Here is a 22,973-nt window from a genome sequence, read left to right on the forward strand (position 1 = left end):
ACATGACAATGATCCAAAACACACCGCCCGGGCAACAAAGGAGTGGCTCCGTAAGAAGCATTTGAAAGTCCTGGAGTGGCCTAGCCAGTCTCCAGACCTCAACCCCATAGAAAATCTGTGGCGGGAGTTGAAAGTCCGTGTTGCTCGGCGACAGCCCCAAAACATCACTGCTCTCGAGAAGATCTGCATGGAGGAATGGGCCAAAATACCAGCTACTGTGTGTGCAAACCTGGTAAAGACCTATAGTAAACGTTTGACCTCTGTTATTGCCAACAAAGGTTATGTTACAAAGTATTGAGTTGTATTTTTGTTATTGACCAAATACTTATTTTCCACCCTGATTTACGAATAAATTCTTTACAAATCCTACCATGTGGATTCATGGATTTTTTTTTTCACATTCTGTCTCTCACAGTTGAAGTGTACCTCTGGTGCAAATTACTGACCTCTGTCATCATTTTAGGTGGGGGAACTTGCACAATCGGTGGCTGACTAAATACTTTTTTGCCCCACTGTATGTTCTAGAATAGATTCTCACATTAAAATATCGATATGTTAGTAATTTAGGGTAAATTTGTAGTTTATCATTAACAGGAACACAGTGGAAAGAAACTATAACATTCGGATTGTCTACTTCCTCCACCTTTCATAGTCATGTGTGAAACACGGCTGTATAACTGTGTGGCAGCCTCTGGCGTGCGCACTCACAACAATGGCTGAGTGTAAACAGTCATGTGTGGATGCATTTTACATCCACAAACAGCCAACACGTGGTTTGCGATACATGTGGCAAGACAGTGAGGTGTTGTGGCAACACCACTAACCTGGTCAAACACCTCAGAGTAAATCATATCACAGAATATGACGAGCTTATGTTGAGACGAACTGAAGAGGAGGAGAAGGACAGGTGCTGCCAGGGCGAGACAGACGTCTCTCACAGAGTCCTTTAGTGCAGACAGGCAACGTGTTCAAATAGTGCACAACTTATTTTATTTCTATATGATGAACCCTGCATTATTAAGTGATAAGATCAAGTACAGTAATCTGATGTCCTGTAATCATTATGACGCTTTAATTTGAGATACAATAAATAAAATAAGTTTCTGTAAAAAGTATCGGATCAGTATCGTCGACCCTGAATTTTACCTGGTATCGGATCGGAAAGGAAGTCAGTGGTATCGCACATCACTAGCCATCACCCCCAATCTAGAGACTTAAAATAGGGGCATGCGCCACACCTGCTTTATTTAATATCTGAAGGTTTTTTAAATTCGATATCATTTGTATATAAAGAAATGCCAGAGGAACGTGTGTTGCAGCAGGGACACATGAAGAAGTGTCAGGACACTGGAGTTTGACTCCTTGCAGTGCATTTCTACATTCTGACTTCAACCCACCACTTGCACCATCAGTTTTCTGATGGTCGCACTTTCCATACATTGTTTCTGAAAGACTCCAACCTCTGCAGGGATGTTTGGCCTCCTCCTTTGAATGCCACATTTAGAAATGACAAACCTTCTCATTTAAAGATTGGTGTGAACAGGCACATCCAAGAAAACATTACACATGACCAGAGTGGCAGCACGGTGCACCTTTGTGATCATGTTACTCGTGGTATGTTCACACTGATTATTCTGTATCTCTGACCTGAGCAGGATACACTAACATTACACGATGCCCCACCTTACGACCAGTCAGACAGTTTTTCTGAAGCATCGTGTCGGCCTTGGTGTGTGGAAAGTTGTATTTATTGAGTTTTCTGCTGGGATAGTCAGGTAGTCTCATTGTGACTCAATATGAGGATTTACTAGAGAAAGCCTCATTTTGACACTTTCATCATGTTGCCACGCTCATCTGTCCATGTTTGTGATTGGTTACTTGTTGCCTTTATAGTAAAGGACACGTTTAGTCAACGCTGAATTAACTGACATATAATATTAACATTAATATTAACAGTATTTTGCAAGTGCAACTCAATTAACGAGACAAAGCCTGAGTTTCTTTGATATGCAGACCAGGGAAGGAAGAGTCCAGCTCTAACCAACCCAGATAATTTCAACCCCTCCTAACCAGTTTAAACCAGATCATGGGTTTCATTAACTGGGTTTGGATTTAACGAGCTCACTTCTGACCAGTTCAGAGTATCAATTAGCCAAGACGATTTCAACTGAGATCAGGGACAAACGGGTCCAGTCCAGATCAGATGACCCTGTACAGGTGGATCTGTCTGAGAACGTCGGGGTCTGTGTCTCTGCCCAGGTAGACGTCATAGTTGATAGGAAGCTCCTCCACCCAGTCAGGCTGCAACACCTCCTGTTTGACACAGACACAAACACATTGAAGAACAGACCAAGAACGGCTTGGCTCATGATGTTAGCAGTCACTTTATCCATGAGAGGAACAAACTTCATCTGTCACAACATGAGAAACCCTTTTTACTGTCCACATGTAAGAACTGCTAACATCCGCCGAGCATCACCTGCAGGGGATTCAGACTCTCGTGCAGGCTGGGAACAGTGACCAGCAGAGATCCCTTCTTCCGGAAATTCTGCACGATGAACTTCCATGCCCTGAAAACAGAAAGTCATCATAGCTGTGTGCATCTGACAGAGCGTACAGAAGGGAAGCCAAAACCAAGGTTTTCTACATCAGGACATAATGAAACACATACGGTCTTTGGCAGGTCTCCATGTAGTTGAAGTGTCTTAAGGTCCCACCTGAGTTTTCAGTCACCTTTGACTGGCACATGGATTCTTTTCATGAATTCTCAGTAGATTGAGAACAAGCTGGACTGTCAGACCAGGGAGCTCACATCCGACTCTAGAACAGAGGTCCCAGGTCTGCTCTGGCTGCACGACGAACCCAAATCATCACGTGTTCGTGCCAGTGTGCTGTGTTTAACTAATTGTACTGCTGTGGATTACAGACACACATCTCCACTTTGGTCTCACCTGTCCAGAGCACATTGTTCAAATGAAGTTTGCAAACCTAAGCCATGTCACCATGTTTTCTTAAAGAGAACACGCTTGCCTACCCTGCACATTCAGTCTTTTTCCACCTGCACATGAACTTTTCAGCATGCTTAATGGAGTCCTCTGGTGTCTGAGATAATCCTCAGATACTCCCTGTTAGTCTGGGAAGGGTTAACTATTGTTTCTCTACTGCTGACAGCTTTCATCCTTGGCAGCGAGTTAACACACACCTGAAAGTCACAGTCATGCAAACTGCCCGACCCGCTTGTATAGAGGCGCTCACACCTGCTCATCACCTGATACGGTGCGTTCACTAGCAGCACCGAGCTGCTTTCGCACTCTTGGTTCCTCTGGAAGCAGAAAGTTAGGTTGTATTCTGTTCATTATAAGACCTGCTAATGAGCTGAGGCTTCTTATTATGTGCTGATGAAACTGTACTTTCCTATTACCATCACTGTATCACTGTTTCTGTTGCTGCTTTATCTTGTATATACTTTGAGTGTATTTCTGTGTGCATTGTAGTGTAGTTATGTACATTTCTGTGTGTTTATGTACGCATCCTTGCACATTTTGTACATGTATTTCTATCAGGGTTCATACGCCTTTTTCAGGGTCAAATTCAAGCACTTTTTAAACACTTTCAAGGTCCCTTAAAACAAATCATCCTAGGTGAACTTCAACACCTTTGTTCCCCTTTTATTAAGACCACACAAAAATACTGCAAAAGGAAACGGTCGCATTCTATGCATAAACTCAAAATGCACATTTCACTCAAAAATTAAGATGTGAAAATGTGAACAAATCAACTTCTCCTGTTGAAAAACAAAGTCTTCTCATCAGATACTGATGCTTCTTTCCTGTACGACACAAAAATAGGAGACAGATGTTTGTTTGTGTTTAAGTTAATTCCCAATAAAACTAACTGTGAGATGTTTAACGACACTACATTATTGCTGAAGTCCTACATGATCACCTTTAAAGTGCTAATAACATCATGTCAGACAGGCCTGGAGAACAGCACTGACTGGGAGGCTTTGAACACATCACATATGTAGTTCAATTCAACATAGAAGACTTGAAGAATGCACAAGCATCTATTTAAAATCTATTTATTTATCATCTGTGATATTATTATGTACAAGTCCAATGTATTTTGTTCATCTGTCTTAAATAAATAGGCAGCCTTCCTGGGTTTTAAATGCACCTTAGAACACACATGCATCAACACTACAATGAGCGGGTGGAGGGAGGTTTGGAATCTTCTCTCACCCCCATTCTCTGCGGCCTGCTGGAGCGGGGGGGCTAGGAGGAGGAGTTGGCCGTCCGACTGCGGTCTGGAGTGTGGGGCCTCCCTGCTACTGCGGAGTCGGGGCAGTCTGCCTCTCCCCACCGCAGGGAAAAGGGTAACACCACCTGGGTCTGGGTGCAGTTCCCCCCTCCAGGGGCGGGGGCACCTAGACCCGGTTTGTAGAGTACGCTCGGGGAGTGTGATCGTGTGTACAACGTCTCTTTATGTCTGTCTCCACGTTGGTTGAGTGTGGAGTGAGTGCATATGAGAGCATGAGGGTGGGAATGGATGTTTGTATCTGTGTGTGCCTGTATGTCTGTGTCTATATGTCAGGTTGGGTGTCAGGCGCCACCTCTCTGGGGACATCTCAGGCCCTCCAAGGTTTGGAGGCCTATCTCCCCCTACCACCACTTCCCCTGCCAGTGGCGGACTCCCTCAGACATCGGTGCGTTGGTGGTTCTTTGTGTCCGGGGATGGGCGTCCAGGTACACACCGGCTCACTCCTTGGCGGCCGCTTATCGAGGCCTGGAGCCTGGGGCTCGCTCGGGCCACTTCGGAGGTGGGGTGCCCCCGGCCTCTCGGCCTGGGGCTCGGTCACTCAGGCGCAGCTGGCTGCCGGCGGAGCTCACGGGCGCGTCACTGCAACTCCCCCTGGCTTCTGCTCCGCGGCTGCTGAGTGAGCCCTCATCTGGGACTCTCCTCAGCTCTTTCTGGGACAGTGGCGCGGCTGCCCCTCTGTTGGTCTTCCTTGGTCTCTTGTGCTCTGGGGGCCTCTGGATGTCTGGAGTTTTGATCTCCTCCATACCTGCTTCACGCCCTGGAGGACGGGGCTGTGGCCCCCCCACACCCTCTAGCAGATCATTACATGAAGGAACCTTTTAAAAAAACAAAAAACAAGCGCGTCCATGCTCACAGGTGTACACACGGGTGATCACACCCACAAACTACACCCTTTTTGGCTCCTACCTCAAAGCACACTGTGTTCTGTTGATCTTATGTGCTGCACAATAATGTTTAACATTTAGTATTTACTGTCATATTCCCATATATCATTGTGATGCTGTTTATTCTATTACTCTTGTTCTCTTCTGCTTGTTTTCTTTTTTCTTTCTCAGCAGGTGATCCAGGTGATTGATATATGCATTTTTTTCTCTCTGCCCGTTCTGTTGGTTTTTGTCTTTTGCCCTTCTCCCCCGTCCCTCTTCTCAGCTGTTTCTCTTTCCCTCTTTCTTTCTCCCCTTCTTTCCCCCAGTCAAGTCTGTCCCGTATTCATTAAGTGAAAATAAAATAAACAATAAAAGGTGAATCAAATGGACCATTACGGCAAGGCTGGGATGGTCAGTTTGGTAAAGTAAATCCGTTGGGCATCTTTCTTTGCCTTTAGACAACAATTCTGATGCAAAAGAGCCAAACGGGACAGGCCAAAAAAAAAAAAACAAAACAAAACTTGCCAATCTGTTATTTTCTCATTTTGACAAACTGTATCAGCACCATTGATCTAAATTCAGACAAAATATAAAATACGAGTAGAAAGTGATCATTTTGACTGTAAAAACCATGTTTAACGAATCATTGTCATAACTTGAAATGCAAATAGAAATTGTACATTGTTAAAAAATATGCACAAGTTTTGCAAACAACAAAGTTATTTGGTTCTATTTACCTAAAAATGCAGCCAAGGCTCAGACGTTTTTTATATAACCATTTAAATCTATTTACAGAACAATCAGCTGTTCTGCATCAAAGAAGAAGACACACAAATTATTTATGCAACTGCAAAAAATAATTTGTGTCACTCTGACACAGATGAGAACAGCACAGGGATAAACCTGCAGGTCTGACAGCAGCTGTGTCAGCGTTTACACTGCAGTCTGCCTTTGGTGGCTTTTTTGCAGCTGTGACGTTCACTGACACACAAAACAAAACAACGACTACACACTGACTGCACAAGACAACACACTAACTTGAGACTCCAAACACAGTAAACGTCACAAATCTCTCACCTATCAAAACTCGCTCTCTCTCGCTGGCGTCACTCCTAAAACTTCCCCCTCTTCCTAAACAACCAGATGCCACATGTTGCCGTATCGTTTTTTGATTCTCACAGTTTTTACGGTTTCTTAAACACCACTGTTTTATTCAGAAAAAATAAACAGCGTATAGAGATGTGGGCACGAGTGGCACCAAAATCTAAACATCAAGCGCCAGCATTTCCAGCACCTGTAATCATTAACTCTGCGGTTTTAATCCCTACTTGCATTTTATTTGCCCCAAAAACAGTCATGTACAAAACGACGGAGAACTCGGCAGGTCTGCACGAAGACAGACGTGACGAAGAGGCAAAAAAAGCACGAGACAGACCCACACGAGCATACAGAGTGGAGTAAGGACGTTAGCGTGCTGCCAAACTGTCATCACGCACATATTTATTATTTTATGGTCCTAAGTGAGAGTGCACACACTCACAACACGTTTAGTAACTTCAGATCCTGCAACAAGCCCAGCTCCAGTTTACTTTGGTGATTTGGACGATTCCATCTCACAGCTGTTGTTACAGGCCGACGCATCTATGTGTCGTTTCAGGTTGTAGTGTTACACAACATTTTCAGATCTAATAGAAATAAAAAGAGTGTTTCGTAATTCATTCAATTCATTGTCTTTATTTATTAATCCAGGCCATCCGTGGCTCTTTGTTACTTCGGAAACATGGCTCGAACAATTTCTCTTCAACGACGTAATCCGATAACAACGATCTCTTTACCCGTCGGCTTCCCGTGGCTGTCATGCGACCGGCTATTGCAGTTAATACAACAGCTTCTTGCCATTTTTTGGGTTTCTTTTTATTGCTGTGTGACTGTTTTCTTGTGAAAGCCTGTGTGCGCTAGTACCACTTGCCACGAGTTCCCAGAATCCTTTGCGGTTTTACCCCAGAAATGATGTCATATTTTCAATCTCTATATAATTTGAAGTCCGCACTTTCGACCCAGGTTGAAACTGAGACTTCTCTGGGTCAGAGGGTTCATCAGAAAGCCTTAAGTTAGCTAGTTATGTAACGGGCTAATGTTTAACGCTTTCACTTGACTAAAGTAACTCATATGACTGCTACTGCTAAGTAATGTTAGCTAAGTTCATATTCCATGCCATAACTACTGCGATATAGCGCTGCCGTACTGCATCACACTCTGTGCATTTCAATCATTTCTCCAGCGAGTTTGACAGCAAAATAATAATCAGGCAGCCCAGGAGGAGAAATCTTGCTTTTAAATTTTGCGACTCATTTTATTTCTCTCTGATAAGAAAACTATTCAATCAGATAGTTATTTGTGGTGAAGGAAACACACTTTCAAGCACTTCCTCTGAAATTCAAGCACTTTTCAAACCGTGAAAAGACAATATTAAAATTCAAGCATTTTCAAGGATTTCAAGCACCCTTACGAACCCTGTCTATAAAAGATAGTTATAGCTCCCGGTCGGCAACCCTGGGCATGTGCGTCACAGCTGGCACGCGAAAGGTTAACTGACTGCATGACCATGGCTGGACTGGCCATCGACCCACTGGGCATTGGTCCTAAGTGTGAGTTTTTCATTTTTATAGGCCGATGATTTTTTGTGTGTGTGTGTAACGGTATAAACAGTGAGAGGTGGTGGATTGGCCAGATGCTGGCCAATGTGTAAAAATAACTCAGTTGTTTGGTGGTGGCTACAGCGGAGCTCCCGGAGGAGGAGAGCCCCGAGGTGGCCGCCGGTCCGAGTGTCAGGTGAACTGAACTTCAGGTAAGAAGTTATGACCTGCAGTCCATCTGTGTCAGATATAAAGTTTAGGTGGAGTTTATTTTCATTATGCTGACTTTTTCGTACTGCTACTAGCTAGCATGACAGAGTTTCTATACAGCTGGGTGGTGCTATGTTACTGATGTTGAACTTTATTTTGTTCATAAGGTTAGTTAGTAGAGCTTCCAACCGTCCTGTAAAAACAGAATCATCTCGTATTCAGAGAAAATATTACGCGTTTCTTATTGAGGTGAAAAGGAACAGTTTGTCCCGGACTTTCGCTATAATGAAAAAGACACAAAGCTGGAGTTATTCTGTGTCTTTGCTGCACAGCTGCCTCTTCTTCTCTCGTTCTCTCCCCCCTCCCTCTCCTGTTGCTACTTCAATCATGAAACTGATCAATGATCAGCTGATCGGCTTTTCTCTCTTGTTTGTTTATCGTCCACTTTGTGCCAGAAAGAGGAAACCAGCAGATGTCGCGCTAAACAACAGCAGCACGTTTAAGCTTGATCAGCTGTTGTTAGAATTAATTTAATATTAATTTCTAGTATCAGCTGATGTTTGCTGGAGCCACAGCTGTAAAGCTGCTGGTCATGATGTCTGTTTGGATATGTGGTGAGAGGGAAACATGAAGATGAAACCAGGAGATGTCCTTACTGAATCATCAGAGCTGTTATGGAGAAACAGGTTTACCTTTTAGGTGACATGGATGAGTTGAAGTTATGAACTGTTTCTGAGAGACAAATAACACCAGGATCCTTTTCTAAGTAGCTGACAGCTGGTAACTGTGCAGGGGCGGGTCTAGCAAAGTGTTGCCAGGGGGGCAGGTAGGGCATTAACAGGGAGAGGGGGGCACAAAGACATACTTTCTTATTCTCATTTAAAATGATTTTAATAAATAATTATCTGAGTCTTGCAACCAAAGTTTTTATCTGATGTAACATGTATAGAAATCATACATATACCAACAAGCTTTTTAAATTTATTTATTTACAGAATTTCCCAGAGGAATCCACCCAAGGGATTAATAAAGTTTCATCTAATCTAATCTAAGACAGTGTACATCACTGTCACAACAGGGTTGTTTTCATTCAAAGGCTTTATGGCTTTAATACCTGGGGGGCCGGTCTCCAGTCAAAAGGCCGTTCTTTTTGTCCCAGTCCAGCCCTGGGCACGACACGCAGTGAGTTAATCTGAGAAGGTGCATTCAAAAATAAATGACCAGCGGTGCACATCGCAAATCAGCTCGCATAGAAACATTGGTTGTGCTGCTTCTTAATGACGGTATCTTAGCTAACAACCCAACTACCAGATTCAGCTTGTAACTGGCTAAAAGTAACTTAGCCTACCAGTGAAAGGGACGTTGTTAGCTTTCCACATTCTGACACTTCAAAAGCTTCAGCAGCTGTCGGCTCAGCGGAAATACACAGATACATACATAGACTGGAGACAGAATTCACAATGCTGTTTCAGGACTTTCAGGTGTTTGGACCAATGTTTTCTTTTCTGATCAAACCAGAAATCTTTAATGAGCAGCTGGATTTGTCTCACATTAACCTGCTGGACACAGAGGACATCGAAATGCAGCTGATTGAACTGAAAAGCTCGACTCTGTGGGGTCAAAGTTTGCAGAACTACGAAGCAGCTGGAATCCACAGCTGTGTGAGTTCATGGAGCTGCATGTTCACCTGCTGGACGTCACTACCTGACAGTTTAACTGTCTTCAGAACATTGCAGAGGCCTTATTGACAGTATTTTTCATTGTTGTGAGGAGACCATAAATAGCATTTGCATTATCTCTTGTACAGTTCATTTGCTGTTATGGATAAAAAGTCTTTTGTTTCCAAATAGCTGAAAACTATTCGCTGACAGCTGCCAACATCTGCGAACAAATATAATCCTATAAAGTGGTTCTATATAGTGGGTAACTTTTAATATAGAGCGTTATTACATTTATTGCTAATGCAGTCATACGGCACACTGACCTCTGAGGAAATGTTAGATGCACTCGTCATCAGAAAGGTTGCCAACCCTGCTCTACACAAACATAAATAACTGAGTACTGATTGCTCCGATCAGACGTTACTATAGAAACAGATGATACAGATGTATAAAGAATAGAAACAGGATGACAGAGCAATGCAGCAAAAATCACTCAACTGAGAGGTGAAAGAAAAACTCCAGCTAATGCACTGATCCTGTTCATTTCTAATGTGCGGGCTGCAGAGGCTCTTTAACCTCCTGGGACCTGTGTCCACATATGTGGACGTCACATTTTGGGTTATTTAGACCAAAATACTCAATTTTTCTCTACAAGGGCCTGATGTCCACTTACGAGGGCATTATAGTGCGCCTGTTCTATCAACATTTTAAATAAATATCCTCATATGTGGCTCTGATTTTTTTTAAAAACAAAAATAAGGTAAAAACAAATCTGGTCATTCTTTGTTTTTACATTCATCAGGTCCCAATCAGCCCAAATATCAAAGAGAAATTCAAAATGCTGCTGTGGAAGAGCTCAGGAGGTTAAAGTGCATCCATTCAAACACTAAAGGTTACTTTAGGACTTGTAGTGTTTCACCTGATCACAATTACATTCATTGCTCTGAGTCAATCAGTATGCTTGGTGACAAACAGCCTGCAAGCACACCTGATGTTTGTTGTAACTTGTGCAATTCACTGTATTACTTTTGTAATACAGTGAATTGCAGTGACAGGTTTGTGCTGCTGTAACTGTAAGAGCTGGGCTGTGGTGTAAAGCTCCTTCATGACACTGAACACTGAGTTGAACAAACCTCTTTAACTAAATTATGGCACTTCTTCGTACAACGTGAAGCCAGGAATGTCTTAAACCTGCATTCTTTCTAATGGCCAGCAGGGGGAGACGACTGGCTGCAGAGACGCTGTGAGAAAAGGATCACTACTTTCATGTTTGAACACAAAATGCTGATCATTCGTTTCATTACAGGAGCAAACCAGTGGGACGAGTCTGAAATAGTCCATATGGAGGCTGTCCAGCCTGCGCCTTCACGTGAACAGTCACAGTAGGAGATATATGCCAGCGCTGTCCTGCTGTGCACATACGTCACAGGACTAAACCCTTATTTTAGGGCAAAGTCAGCACATTTTTTGCTGGATTCGACCGATGATTCTGTGCATACAGCTTTCTGTGCCTTCAGAGACGCCTGCCCTGATTCAACGAGTTCAGTCAGACCTGAGTGCATGTCAGCATGTCCTCTCAACCAAAACCCAGATCAAACTTTCACACAGACAACCAAACACAACAAAACTGCCCTGCAGGGCTTATATCTGTGTAACCTTACCTGACCTGTTGCTCGGGCTCCATGAAGTACTCAAAGACGTTATTCATGACAACAACATCTGCGTTTTGCAGCAGAACATCCTGCGTGCAGACGTCAGCCTGGAGGACCTGTAGAGAGAAGAAACCATCTGTGGCTGAGCGTCTTCTAGGCGACCATCACGACCCGAACACACAAACCTGAACTCTGTCAGTCAGCTTGTATTTGTGCAGCATGGAGTCCTGCAGCCTGACGAAACCCTCGCTGATCTCCAGGCCGAGCAGCCGGGACGCTGAGCTGTACACGTACCCCTGAATACACACACACACAGGTGAAAAAGAAAGACTTCCAAGCAACAACATTTGTTAAATTAAACTGAATGATTTACTTTTTTAAAAGTTTGTCACAAAAGTGCATTCAGACCAAACGCCTGAGCGTCTGCTCGTGTTCCTGGAAAATCCTCCTGCAAGTCTGTACAGCTCCACTTATTAGGAAGAAGGACAGTCGTTCTAATGTCCTCTACAGTGACAAAAACACGACAGCAAGTGTGTGTGTGTGTGTGTGTGTGTGTGTGTGTGTGTGTGTGTGTGTTGACCTCTGACCCCATACAGCACGGCCCCCAGTCTGGATCCTACATCCACCAATGTCCGGCCACTCAGATCTGGAAGAACGTGCTGGAACAGGAACCGAAGCTCGGTCACGGAGAACGAGTGAGAGATGAAGTCTGCCAAAGGAGACGATGACAGCAAACGGTTTCATTCAGCTGCCTGCACCATCACCTCGTGCATCCACTGACGTGCTGACAGTGGAGCAGCTTACTGGCTTAAGCCCGGGTCATCTTTGCAGAAGCCCAGGGTCTTTTGGAGTGTCATTTGTTTCATAGTTAGATGCCTGACTGACAACTGTATAAAACAAAAACTACACACAATATTTGAAGCACATAGCGCGCAGTCGTAAATTCCCCCTAATTTTGGTACGATCCGAGCTCAGGCACTCGGCGACTGAGCGCAGCATGTGAGCGAGGGGGGAGGAGCTGCTGCCTGCGAGTTTGCTGTAGGAGAAGCGCAGCCAGGCAGACAGAGGAGAGCTTAAGTTTGAGCAGGTACCAAAGCAAATCATTCGTACTGTACAAATAATGTAAATATGACGGTGAATCACGAAAGATTGATGTCAAACTGATCTCTTGACCCATTATTACGTTACTTGCTCTTGGAGTGAATCAACAAATGATGAAATGAGAGTCTCAGCTCACATGTGTGTTTATTTCATATTTTCAGTTGTTTCCCTCCACGGCTAAACAAACTCTCTAAACCGGTTTCAGTTGTGTACTGATGAACACAACAATGCTATAAAGCTGTCCAGAGATAGGGCAACCTTCTCTAATCCCTCTCCGAACCGGCACAGGACAACTCAACCCTCCCACCTTCGCAACACAGCAAGCATCGCTATACAACAGCTTCACCCAAGTCAGAAACCCCCGCCCAACACCAAAGGTCTTCAAGGTGGAAAACAGAAAATCATGGTCCACACGGTCGAAAGCCTTCTCCTGATCAAGAGAAACGATGCCGACTTTAGCATTGTACACTTTACAAATATCAAACACATCTCTCATCAAAAACAAGTTATCAATCACAGACTGATCCGGAATACAGTAAGATTGATCCACACCAATCAGCAGGTCAATGACCATTTTCAGTCTGTTCGATAAAACCTTGGAGAGAATCTTGTAGTCTGCACATAAAAGGGCCACTGGTCTCCAGTTTTTAAGAAGGGTTAAATCTCCCTTCTTTGGTATGAGAGAGATAACTGCACGCCTGCAGGAAGCTGGAAGTATCCCTCCTACAAAACACTCCTTAAACATGTCCAGCAGGTCCCAACCCAGAAGACTCCAGAAGTGCTTAAAAATATCTGATGGTAAACCATTATTCCTGGAGCTTTGCCTGAAGCCTTCTGAGACACCGCCGCAGACAGCTCATCCAAGGTCAAATCCATGTTCAAAACATCCCGATCCCCTGGGCTCAGCTGAGGAAGCCCCTGCAGAAGGTCCGAAGCAGAGTCCACATCACAGCCATCCGCACTAAACAAGTCCGTGTAAAAGGCCACTGCATGCCGTCTCATCTCAGCCGGATCCGTGGTCACTCTTCCATCCGAAAGCTGAAGACACACCATCTGCTTCCTGTGAACCACAGACTTCCCCAAATTAAAGAAAAACATGGTTGGAGCGTCCATGTCCTGGAGCCTGGTGAAACGTGCTCGAACCAAAGCTCCTTTAGCCCTCATGTAAAAAATGGTTAAGCTCTTGCCTTTTAGAATGAAGACAGGCATTATCCTGCTGACCTAACTGTGAACCAGAGACAGTCTCCACACGTGTTATCTCCTTTTCAAGGTCCTGCACAGTTCTCATGATATTGGCCGTCAAAAGAAAACTATATTGCTGACAGAACACACGAATTTGGGCCTTTCCTACACAGAATATCCGATCATGTAATAATTTTATATTAAACCACCAAAAAGATTTGGATTTGCTGGTGGGAGATAGAAACAGCTCCAGTAAAACCAAGTGATGATCAGTAAAAACAACAGGAAAACACTGACAGTTAATAATTCGAGCAGTAAATGAAACAGACACATTAAACCTGTCTACTCTCGCTGCACTAACCCTGCCATCAGTCACTTTCACCCAGGTATACTGCCTGGATGAGGGATGCTTCACCCGCCACGCATCAACCAAGTTAATTGTCCGTAGGACATCTGTTAAAGCAGAAGATGACTGAAGATGCGGCTCCGCCCCAGTCCTATCCAAAGTAAAGTCAAGACAACAGTTCCAGTCCCCACCCAACACAACACAGTCCCCTTGAGCAGCACCACTTAATTTTTCTTCCAATGTTTTAAACAAAATCCCACGCTCCGCCCCTGAGGTTGGTGCATAGACATTAACAAAAGTAAAAATAAAACCTCCAATGTCAGCCGTCACCAAAAGGACTCTGCCCGCCACCATCTCTATGCTGAAAATAACATTCGCATTTAGAGAAGGAGAAAACAAAATAGCAACTCCTGCGCTAAAACTTGTCCCATGGCTAAGAAACTTCCGCCCTCCCCACCACAGATCCCAGTCTATCTCATTCAAACTGTCAGTATGTGTTTCTTGGAGAAAGACTATCTAATCTCTTCTGTTTGATCACCTCAGCTAATAAGGCTCTTTTATTGGCATCCCTGCACCCATTCACATTCAAGGAGGCCACCCTCAATCCCGGCACATAAGAGGAAGCCATCAAGAAAGCAAACAGAAAAACCCAGCAGAGATGAAATGATCATAACGTTTCAGCGTAAAAAACTCCAGTGTCTCTACCGATTCAGACGCTTCAACTGTTCCCTCAGACCAGTAACATGTTTCTCCAGATGATAACGCTCTTTACCATCCAGTAAGTCCAATCCTCGCCTGGCCCAGCCTCCGTGTCTTCAGCCTCGCCTGGCCCAGCCTCCGCCTGTGCTTCGCCTGGTCCAGCTTCAGCCTGTGCTTCGCCTGGTCCGGATCGCCATCGCCTGAGTCGCCGCTGTTGCCGTCCGCACGGTCGGCCCTCGGAACTGCTCCGTCGTCTCCCTCGTCGCCGCCGCTGCCTTCCGCGCGGCCGGCCTCCGGATCACCGTCGCCTGAGTGGCCGCCGTTGCCTTCCGCACGGCCGGCCCCCGGATCACCGTCGCCTGAGTGGCCGCCGTTGCCTTCCGCACGGCCGGCCTCCCGAACTGTGTCCACGTCGCCGCTGTTGCCATCCGCACGGTCGGCCCCCTGAACTCTTCTGTTTTGGACTCTGTTTTTTCCTGTGTTCTGGTGTGCTTCGTTTCTTTTGGTTTTGGATTCGTTTTTTGTTTTTGTCTTTTGGCCTTCTGGTGAAATCTAGGCGATCGTGGCTCAAGAGTTGGGAGTTCGCCTTGTAATCGGAAGGTTGCCGGTTCGAGCCCCGGCTCGGACAGTCTCGGTCGTTGTGTCCTTGGGCAAGACACTTCACCCGTTTCCTACTGGTGGTGGTCAGAGGGCCCGGTGGCGCCAGTGTTCGGCAGCCTCGCCTCTGTCAGTGCGCCCCAGGGTGGCTGTGGCTACAATGTAGCTGCCATCACCAATGTGTGCGTGAATGGGTGGATGACTGGTTGTGTAAAGCGCTTTGGGGTCCTTAGGGACTAGAAAAGCGCTATATAAATACAGACCATTTACCTACAACCTTCTGAAGAGTCATAGCTGACGAAACGAATTTCTCAACATCAGGGAAATATTCCCTAACATTCACCTTCCTACCAAAGGTGTCGTCCAGAAAAGCAACGATTACCTCCAAAGAATACAAATCTGCATTTTGAGAGACACTGTCTGCCACAGAAACATTATCAGAGTCAGAATCACACTCCATGTCATTCGTGTCGTAACCATAACCACCAGCAGGCGTCCTGCGCTGCTGCTCCTCCACCTCTCCGTCCCCCGAGGCAACAACACACTCTACACCCAACTCAGAGCTCCCCATTTCATCCCCAGTCTGCGCCGTACTGACCGCAGGTCCAGCCTCCACCCTCTCTGTCGGCTTGGTTGTAGTCATGCAATCACTCACCTCACTCCACACCAATGCCGTAGCGTCCGCGGGAGAAACGCCGACCTCACCTCACACCGAGGGCGCAGCGTCCTCTTTAGATAGGGCAGTTTCACCACGCGCCGGAGGCACAGCCTCAGCCAGGGCAACGACTGCTTCGCCCCGCACTATAGACACTGCCTCAGCCAGGGCAACGACTGCTTCGCCCCGCACCATAGACACAGCCTCAGCCAGGGCAACGGCGGCCTCACCCCGCACCATAGACACAGCCTCAGCCAGGGCAACGGCGGCCTCGCCCCGCACCATAGACACTGCCTCAGCCAGGGCAACGGCGGCCTCGCCCCGCACCATAGACACTGCCTCAGCCAGGGCAACGGCGGCCTCGCCCCGCACCATAGACACTGCCTCAGCCAGGGCAACGGCGGCCTCGCCCCGCACCATAGACACAGCCTCAGCCAGGGCAACGGCGGCCTCGCCCCGCACCATAGACACTGCCTCAGCCAGGGCAACGGCGGCCTCGCCCCGCACCATAGACACTGCCTCAGCCAGGGCAACGGCGGCCTCGCCCCGCACCATAGACACAGCCTCAGCCAGGGCAACGGCGGCCTCGCCCCGCACCATAGACACAGCCTCAGCCAGGGCAACGGCGGCTTCGCCCCGCACCATAGACACAGCCTCAGCCAGGGCAACGACTGTTTCGCCCCGCACCATAGACACAGCCTCAGCCAGGGCAACGACTGCTTCGCCCCGCACCATAGACACAGCCTCAGCCAGGGCAACGGCGGCCTCGCCCCGCACCATAGACACAGCCTCAGCCAGGGCAACGACTGCTTCGCCCCGCACCATAGACACAGCCTCAGCCAGGGCAACGACAGCCTCGCCTCGCACCGGAGGGGCAGCCACGTTTAGCGCCTGCTGCCCGCTAACCCCCTCCCCACTATCATCCACAGCAGGTCCCGCTGCAAGCTGTCTGTGAGGACACATTATTTTCTTATGACCCACATCTCCACACTCAAAACATTTCATGTTCCCAGAACTAGCATACACCGTGTAGAGCCCTTCTTCACGGGGTGGCTGTAGCTCAGGTGGCAGAGCGGATCAGCCACTAACCAGAAGGTCGGTAGTTTGATCCCAGGCTGCTCCAGTCTGCATGCCAAATATCCTTGGGCAAGATACTAACCCACGTTGCTCTCCGATGCATCCATCGGAGTGTGAATGTTAGATACTTAGCACTTAAGCTTAGAAGTGCTTGTGTGAATGGGTGTGATTGGGAATGAATTAGCTATATAAAGCACTTTGAGTGCTCGGACAGAGTAGAAAAGCTCTATATAAGAACCAGTCCATTTACCATTCATGTTTGACACGGAAGGAGACATCCAGTGTCTGTGTCTAAAAACATGAACACTTGCCTCCGAAGGGACTGAACATGCTTTAATCTGTCCCACTTATAATCTCAGTCTCTAGCCTCTTGAGCTCTCGTTCTAAGTCCTCAAAGCAGTCTTTAACAGCGGCCGTTGCATGTGATGTGTACTGGTGACAAAAAAGCTTAATCTGTGTTTCCCCACCTCCCACCATTGAGCCAAATTGCAAAAGTCCATCTTCCTTAGTTTCCAGTGGCACCAGAAGTCAGAAAAAGCTCGACAGAACTCTTTGTCATGAATCAGCAGCACGTTAAAGCGCCAGTGCGAACCGATGTTAGAATGCATCAATAAGGAAATATCTGCAGTCACTAAGTGATGATCAGAAAAACCAACAGGTGAGATCTCTGCTTTAACCAGTCTATTATCATACATCTGGTTGACATATAATCTATCAAGCCCAGCTGCCTTCACATTGCTCTCAGAAACCTTTACATATGTATACTGTCTGGTTTTAGGATGGAGCTTTCTCCACACATCAGTCAAATCATTCTGAAGAACGATTGTAGACAAAAGTGAGCCCGAAGGTGGGTGAGGCTCTCCTGTGTTGCTGTCAACCGAAGGGTGGGTTGTGCAATTCCAGTTTTTGGCCATATCGCCCTGCTCTACTAGATACAATTTGTTACTTTTCATATTCTATATTTATTTAGTTTTGCAGGATTGTTTGCACAACAAGGCTAAATAATTATATAAACGTTTCTCAATCTAAATAGTCTACTATCATCTAGTTCTGATTCTGGTTCTGTCTTGGTTAAACCTCAGTAGTCCTGATTTTGAACTGTTGCAATCCTGTTTTAATTCCGGATCAGTTCTGGGTCTGGTTGAATTGGGGTTTAGTCCCTGTGTCTTGATACAGCCCTGACTAGGGATGGGTATCGTTTAGGTTTTATCTGATACCAGTACCAAACCGGTACTTTTGAAACGGTGCCGGTGCTTAAACGGTGCTTAAATAATGGAGAACACAAACTTTGTCCAAAAACCTCTCATATTCAGCTGTTTTTTTGTAAAAAGATAACAATGTTAGCCTTTTCTGCAGCTATGGGGCATATATGGCATCACTCTTGGCTGGAAGCAGTGCTTAAACAATGGAAAAAACACAAACTTTGTCCAAAAACCTCTCATGTTTAGCTATTTCCGTCTTTTTCTTTGGTCATTTTAGCCATCATGGCACCGGATACCAGTACCCATCCCTAGCCCTGACTTTGTTCTGACTTGCTGCTTAATTAAAAAACTAGTTTAAGGTGTCCTGCATATGTGATATATATTTTTTCCTATATGAAGTCATTCTTTTTTGAACAAAACTCATAACTCAGCCTAATAAATCTTTCAGTCACCCTCCCCCTGCATACTACCCTTTGGGGCTAAGCCCCGGGTGTATAAAATGTCTGGCTCCGCCTCTGGAGTCAACAGTATCCATGACACACAACGTAGCGTTCGATAATGTGTCATTTCAAAAGCGTCAGCTCTAAGAGCCGTGCTTACAGAGCGCTTTGTAGTGAATCAGAAGAGTCGACTCCCACTGAGCGAGAGCCGGCTACATTTCCTTTGGCTGCTCAGCTCTCACACAGGGGCTCAGCTATGCTCCAATCCCTCCATATTGTGGCCAATCACATGCGAGGATATAGGATAATATCATTATGTGAAACACAGAGAGGGGGATGGACGCGACAGTCAAGTGGAGCGTGCGTCGGTCCTCTCAGTGGGTGAGACAGTGGACAGCGGTGAGGAGGGCTGTGCGTCGCAGAAACACATAAATATGCCTGACACCCGTAAACAAAGCAGCATCTGGCTGCAGTTTAAAGACTTCTCGGTCTCGATACACTCTGGTCTCGGTCTGGGTTTAGGTGCTCTTGACTACAAGTCTAGTGCGTTCTAACAAACATCGTCTCTACTGCACGAGGCTGTAACATAACCCTGCATCTGCCTGTCAGGGTTAGCAGCTTTCTGCTGCATGTGTTCACACTCTTACACTGAGCACCGCACTGTGTTTGTGAGCTAAAAGACAAACCGTTTGCTTTCTTGTTATTCAAGCCGATCCTGAAGTAAGACTTGACTATGTCAGAGGGAACAGCGACTGTGCCAGTTTGTCTTTAAACAGCTGTCATCTTTTTCCTTAATGTAACACTTCTTCACACACATGCGAGTCTGCCAGCTAGCTACAGCTGCTAAACATGTAGACCTGAACAAAGGTGAGCAGTGGTGATGTGCTCCCACCCAGAGGTGCAGTCCTGTGGGATCCACAGCTGAGGCAGTAGTTGCGGCTCATCAGCCCCCGTTCACACAGGGAGTCCACCTGCTCGTCGTCGTACAGGAAGCCATCCACGTGAACCGTCGGCCGTGACCGCCGCTGCATCTGGAACACGTACCAAAGCTTCCTCGTCATCCTCATCATCACCACACCTCTCTCCATTAACATCATGAAGCTCAGACCTGTCTCCACTAACACTGCCTCGTTCTACCAACACAGTGTCCTCCTTATGTGAGTGTCCGAGTGCCGTTATGATCAGACGTACGCAGCAGGCGCACAAACACGAAATCAAAAACTGAAATATAATGGCTCAATATTTTTAAACTTCAGAAAGGTTTGAAAATGTTTGTAAGCCTCAAAAAATATGCCGTTATTTCTGTGCCACTATTCTGAGCGCACGTAAAAATGTCTGCAGGTGCAAGTGTTGTATTTTGAAGAGAAATTTAATTTGAGCGAAGAAAAGCTGAATTTGAGTGAACAAACTTCATTCCTGCGTGCAAAAAATGTATTTCAGTGTTTGCTATTATCCACACACACACACACACACACACACACACACACAACAGCAGCCCCTCTCGCTCAGTTTTTGCGCTCGCTCTCAATGTGTTGCTCGCGCTCTCAACATTTCTGCCCGTGCGCGCTCAACTCTTTCTCTACACCGTTATATTTGTGCCACAAAACCAGCCAATCACAGACTTGGATGCAAAAAAATATGATTGGCTGTTCTGGTCTCCAATCAGCTTAAAGTGACGAAATGCAATATCCCAGAAACCATTTCGTCCAAAACGAGGCAGTGGTGGAGGAACACAGAGGGGCGGAGTTTGAAATATTACTCTTTCTGGGTCACAAAATCAACTTTAAAGATATTTTCATGTGAGAATGTTTCTGTGTAAACTTCAAACACCTGCTCGATTCATCAGGACATCACATATTTGCATAAGTGCTCTGACGTTTTCGGAGCTGCCTGTTACCCACCAGCTGACCATTGGGCATACCGGACATTTGCTCAGTGGGCTGATGGTGATTTTTCATTTTTATGTTTGTTTGTTTGTTTTTGTAACGGTATAAACAATGAAAGGTGGTGGATTAGCCAATCATGATCAACTCTGGGCTGGACCAATTACAAGACATCCGTATTGAAGGGAAAAGGAACAGTTTGTCCCGGACTTCAGCTACAATGAAAAAGACACAAAGCTGGAGTTATTCTGTCTTTGCTGCACAGCTGCCTCTTCTCTCATTCTCTCCCTCCCTCTCCTGTTGCTACTTCAATCATGAAACTGATCAATGATCAGCTGATCGTCTCTCTTGTTTATCTCCCACTTTGTGCCAGAAAGAGGAAACCAGCGGATGTCGCGTTAAACAACAGCAGCACGTTTAAGCTTGATCAGCTGTTGTTAGAATTTATTTAATATTAATTTCTAGTATCAGCTGATGTTTGCTGGAGCCACAGCTGTAAAGCTGCTGGTCATGATGAAACATGAAGGTGATACAAATCATACATATATACCAACAACAGTGTGCATCACTGTCACAACAGCGTTTTAGTTCAAAGGCTTTATGGTTTTTCCTGTAACACCTGGTGGTGGTTTTGTCAGTTCAGCCTTTTATATTATGTTTAACCCGAGTGACCCGGTCAGCTGGTAACAGGCATCTCCGAAAACGTCAGAGCACTTATGCAAATATGTGATGTCCTGATGAATCGAGCAGGTATTTGAAGTTTACACAGAAACATTCTCGCATGAAAATATCTTTAAAGTTTATTTTGTGACTCAGACAGAGTAATATTTCAAACTCCGCCCCTCTGTGTTCCTCCGCCACTGCCTCGTTTGAGTTTTGGACGAAATGGTTTCTGGGATATTGCGTTTCGTCACTTCGAGCTGATTGGAGACCAGAACAGCCAATCAGGTTTTTTTGCATCCAAGTCTGTTGAGAGCGCGAGAAACACATTGCGAGCGATTGAAAATGCAAAAACTGAGCGAGAGGGGCTGCTGGTGTGTGTGTGTGTGTGTGTGTGTGTGTGTGTGTGTGTGTGTGTGTGTGTGTGTGTGTGTGTGTGTGTGTGTGGATAATAGCAAACACTGAAATACTTTTTTTGCACGCAGCAATGAGTTTTGTTCACTCAAATTCAGCTTTTCTTTGCTCAAAATAAATTTCTCCTCGAAATACAACACTTGCACCTGCAAACTTTTTTTACGTGCGCTCAGAATAGTGGCACAAAAATAACGGCATAAAAAAACTGTATAAAAATATAATATGACTAAATATCTAATAGTGTTTTTATTTTAAGTCAAATAAATATTGAGGAAAAGCTTGAAGTAAAATGAAAGCTGCATATTAAACACAATGTGGGCGTGGCTCTGTAGTACAGTCATGTAAACATTGATGGAAGTTTTGTCACATTAAAAACACTTATTTGCCTCCAAAACTGAATTTTAAAAGGCCAAACAGAGCTGTGATTATTAGAAACAACAACAACAATAATAATAATAATAATGGAGTGCATTTATATAGCGCTTTACAATGCCACTGTTCATTCACTCTCACACACTGGTGGAGGCAGCTACAGGTGTAGCCACAGTCTGTCCCAGGGCAGCTGTGGCTACACCTGTAGCTGCCTCCAATCACTGTAAAGTAAATAAAGTAGTAACACCACTTTAATTATTAACTTATGAAGGTCATAATGAGCTTCTGATCACAAAGTGATGCAGGCGCACTGATCAGCAGTGTGCTCTGTAGTACCGGCTCAGTTCAGACACAGTACCTTACTGTAGGCAGCGGTCTCACAGGGCAGCATAGCATCGGGGGCCACATTTGCCCGCAGGTCCTCTGCAATACTCTGCAGCAGCACCCGCCCGTTATCTCCCAGCAGCTCGTCCTCCAGCTCATCTGCAAGAAGACACACACACACACACACACACACACACACACACACACACACACACACACTCCTGAGTAAAGGGGAAATGACGGCTCGGCGGTGACAGCATGCTGTCAGTCTGTGGGCTGCTCTGTCAGCATCAACGGAAGATGTAACAAACTCGTAAAACCCCGAAGCGTCCCACTCTGTATTACTCCTGAAGTGTGCGTGACCGTGGAAACAGCGCGACATGGTGACGACACAGTGAGGAGTCCCCCGCTGAAGCCGTGACCCACGAAGCCCACGCCACACGTGCAGCGTGTTTACCTGAGTTCTTCATCCAGCCCAGCAGCTGCGTGAGTTCAGCCGGCCTCAGCCTGCTCAGCAGCCGCTTCAGCTCTGATTTCGCTTCAGCCACGTTCATGTTCACGCTGGAAAACACGCAGGAAGCTGTCACAGGCGCTGCACGCCTCCGAGAAACGCCAAGCTTCTTCTTCTCTGGGTTTAATGGCGGTCTGCACGCGTTCACGCTGCACTACCGCCGCC

The 22,973-nt window shown here is 45.9% G+C and overlaps 2 protein-coding genes across 4 annotated transcripts in view; one reads left to right on the forward strand and one right to left on the reverse strand.

Annotated features, from left to right (window-relative positions):
- slc3a2b (solute carrier family 3 member 2b) overlaps positions 1–22,973 on the forward strand; it is a 250,669-nt gene that overhangs the window by 214,212 nt on the left and 13,484 nt on the right. The gene's annotated exons all lie outside the window — the stretch shown is intronic.
- Positions 1,731–22,905, reverse strand: LOC309695247 (uncharacterized protein). The gene is made up of 8 exons (XM_082515787.1): positions 22,755–22,905; positions 22,332–22,456; positions 19,537–19,675; positions 11,933–12,054; positions 11,531–11,641; positions 11,355–11,461; positions 2,480–2,570; positions 1,731–2,313 (listed from the first exon to the last, which is right to left on the reverse strand). Exons 1-8 carry the CDS (start codon positions 22,849–22,851, stop codon positions 2,200–2,202), a joined length of 906 nt encoding a protein of 301 aa, XP_082371913.1. The 5' UTR covers positions 22,852–22,905; the 3' UTR covers positions 1,731–2,199.

The sequence above is a fragment of the Aulonocara stuartgranti genome (assembly GCF_965226115.1).
Source record: "Aulonocara stuartgranti genome assembly, chromosome: 19".
Lineage (NCBI taxonomy): Eukaryota > Metazoa > Chordata > Actinopteri > Cichliformes > Cichlidae > Aulonocara > Aulonocara stuartgranti.